Source organism: Aplysia californica, unplaced genomic scaffold (assembly GCF_000002075.1).
Source record: "Aplysia californica isolate F4 #8 unplaced genomic scaffold, AplCal3.0 scaffold01008, whole genome shotgun sequence".
Taxonomy (NCBI): Eukaryota; Metazoa; Mollusca; class Gastropoda; order Aplysiida; family Aplysiidae; genus Aplysia; species Aplysia californica.
Window position 1 is genome coordinate 197554 of NW_004798278.1, and position 2393 is coordinate 199946.

Genomic DNA, 2393 nt, shown 5'->3' on the forward strand with positions numbered 1-2393 from the left:
CTCTGAGTCTGTCTCTCTCTCTTTCTCTCTCTCTATGTGTCTCTCTCTGTGTGTCTCTCTCTCTCTCTCTCTCTCTCCCTCCCTCCCTCCCTCCCTCTCTATCTCTCTCTCCTCTCTCTCTCTCTCTCTCTCTCTCTCTCTCTGGAAAGCTATAAAGGTTAGGCGCACTCACGTACACACACAACAAGAAAGGACATTGGTAACTACATGTCTCACAAACTGAAACTACCCGCTCCGTAAAACACTTTTGCTCCTTAATTTACCTTGTAAAAGTCGTGCACTGTGTTGTAGTTGGGGAACAAATGGTTGGGCAAGGACTCCGAGTACACGATTCCGTTCTCCCAGGACGTGTACAGAACACCGTGACCAGTGTCTGTTCGGTTGAGACGGGATGAAGGGGGGAGGGAGAGACCGAAAAAAAAAAAATCAGTTATTTAAGAAGAGTTTAAATTCACTTGCAACACAAACAGAGAATACAAGTGCCGAAGTGTTTCTAGTAAGAGAGAGGTTTTTTTGGAAGAGTTTTACGGCAGTTGCAACACAATAAGGTAATATAAGCGCCGAAGAATTAGAGGTGTTACAAGAGAGAGTAACTTCTGAGTAACATACACAAAAAAGGAGGAGAGATAAGGACGATAGACGTCGGATAGGAAAGAAGGAGCAAACCACACCCGATCACCCACCAACCACCCACTAAGAAGAGTTCCAAGTCACTTGCAACACAAACAAGAGCCGAAGATAAGATGTGTTACTAGAGAGTTTAGTTTTAGTAGAGATTTTACGGCGCTCGCAACTGCATAAGGTCATATGAGCGCCGGAAGATTAGAGGCGTTACAAGAGAGTAACAAACATAAAAAAGAAGGAGGGGGAGATATAAGGACGATAGTGATAGATGTTTGATAGGAAAGAAGGAACAAACCACACCAGAGCACCCGCCAACAACCCACGTTACTAGAGAGAGTGACATACAAAGAAAAGACGGATCAGAGATAAGGAAGGACGATAGATGTGTGATAAGAAAGAAAGATCAAACCACATCACAGCACCTGTCAACGATAGTCAACCACCCACCACAAATGAGTTTGTTTCATTCGAGTACAGGATAGCATATCGCCGACGTCAGCGAGAGGGCACAGTGGAGTCGCCTTCACCTCACCAGAACCAAACAGTCATCTGTTTTGTTTTAGTTTTAGTAGAGGTTTTACGGCGCTCACAACTGCATAAGGTCATATGAGCGCCAGAAGATTAGAGGCGTTACAAGAGAGTAACAAACATAAAAAAGAAGAAGGGGAGATAAGGACGATAGATGTTTGATAGGAAAGAAGGAGAAAACCACCCAGAGCACCCGCCAACCACCCACAGTCATCTGCTTGCCGATGCTGGAACTTAATTCATGTAACTACTACAGTTGCACGAGACAACAGTGGCAGCCGCTCACTCTTCCCGCACCATCACCAACTGCACACCAAAAATTTTAAGTTTTTAGTAAGTGTTTTATAGCACTTGCAACACAATAAGGTCATATAAGTGCTAGAAGATTAGAGGTGTTACAAGAGAGTAACAAACACAAAAAAGAAGGAGGAGAGATAAGGACAATAGATGGGGGTTTTTTTTAGTTTAGTAGAGGTTTTACGGTGTTCGCAACTGCATAAGGCCATTTGAGCGCCAGAAGACTGGGGGTGTTACAAGAGAGTAACAAACACAAAAAAGAAGGAGGAGAGATAAGGACGATAGATGGGTTTTTTTTTAGTTTAGTAGAGGTTTTACGGTGCTCGCAACTGCAAAAGGCCATATGAGCGCCAGAAGACTAGAGGTGTTACAAGAGAGTAACAAACATACGAAAGAAGAAGGGGAGATAATGATGATAGATGTTTCATAGGAAAGAAGAAGCAAACCACACAAGAGCACCCGCCAACCACCCACCAATAGATGTTTGATAGGAAAGAAGGAGAAAACCACACCAGATCACCCACCAACCACCCACGCCCCAAAATAAGTTGGGGACTTGATGAAACACCTTGGCGTACCAGTAGCCGGACAATCTATGGCCGGAGAAACGTAACTTAGATTTGGGTGGTTTTCTGTTGGATTCTGTTTTAAAACATCAATTGTATCAGACACTAGTGTGTGAATTTTTAAACTTTTTTTATCGTTTACTTTTAAGCATATCTTTTATATTTTTCCTATGGAGATGCATTGGTCATCACATCACACATTGATGGAAAAAAATAAAATTATTATCATTTTTATCATTATCATTATTATTATGTCTCTTAACATACTTTTCCACTGTGGAAGAGTTTACAGTTTGATTATACCAAAGAGTCTACATAACAAGAGGGGCCACTTCTCTCTTTGAGCCAATTAAAAAAGTGTCCTCAAAATTCGGTGGC

At 42.2% G+C, this 2393-nt stretch overlaps 1 protein-coding gene across 1 annotated transcript in view; it reads right to left on the reverse strand.

The window, feature by feature from the left end:
• LOC101860057 (sortilin) overlaps positions 1 to 2393 on the reverse strand; it is a gene marked incomplete in the record, with an annotated part of 30054 nt that overhangs the window by 8522 nt on the left and 19139 nt on the right. Inside the window, 1 exon segment of the mRNA XM_013089651.2 lies at positions 264 to 373. Within this exon segment, the coding sequence (XP_012945105.2) occupies positions 264 to 373 (110 nt within the window).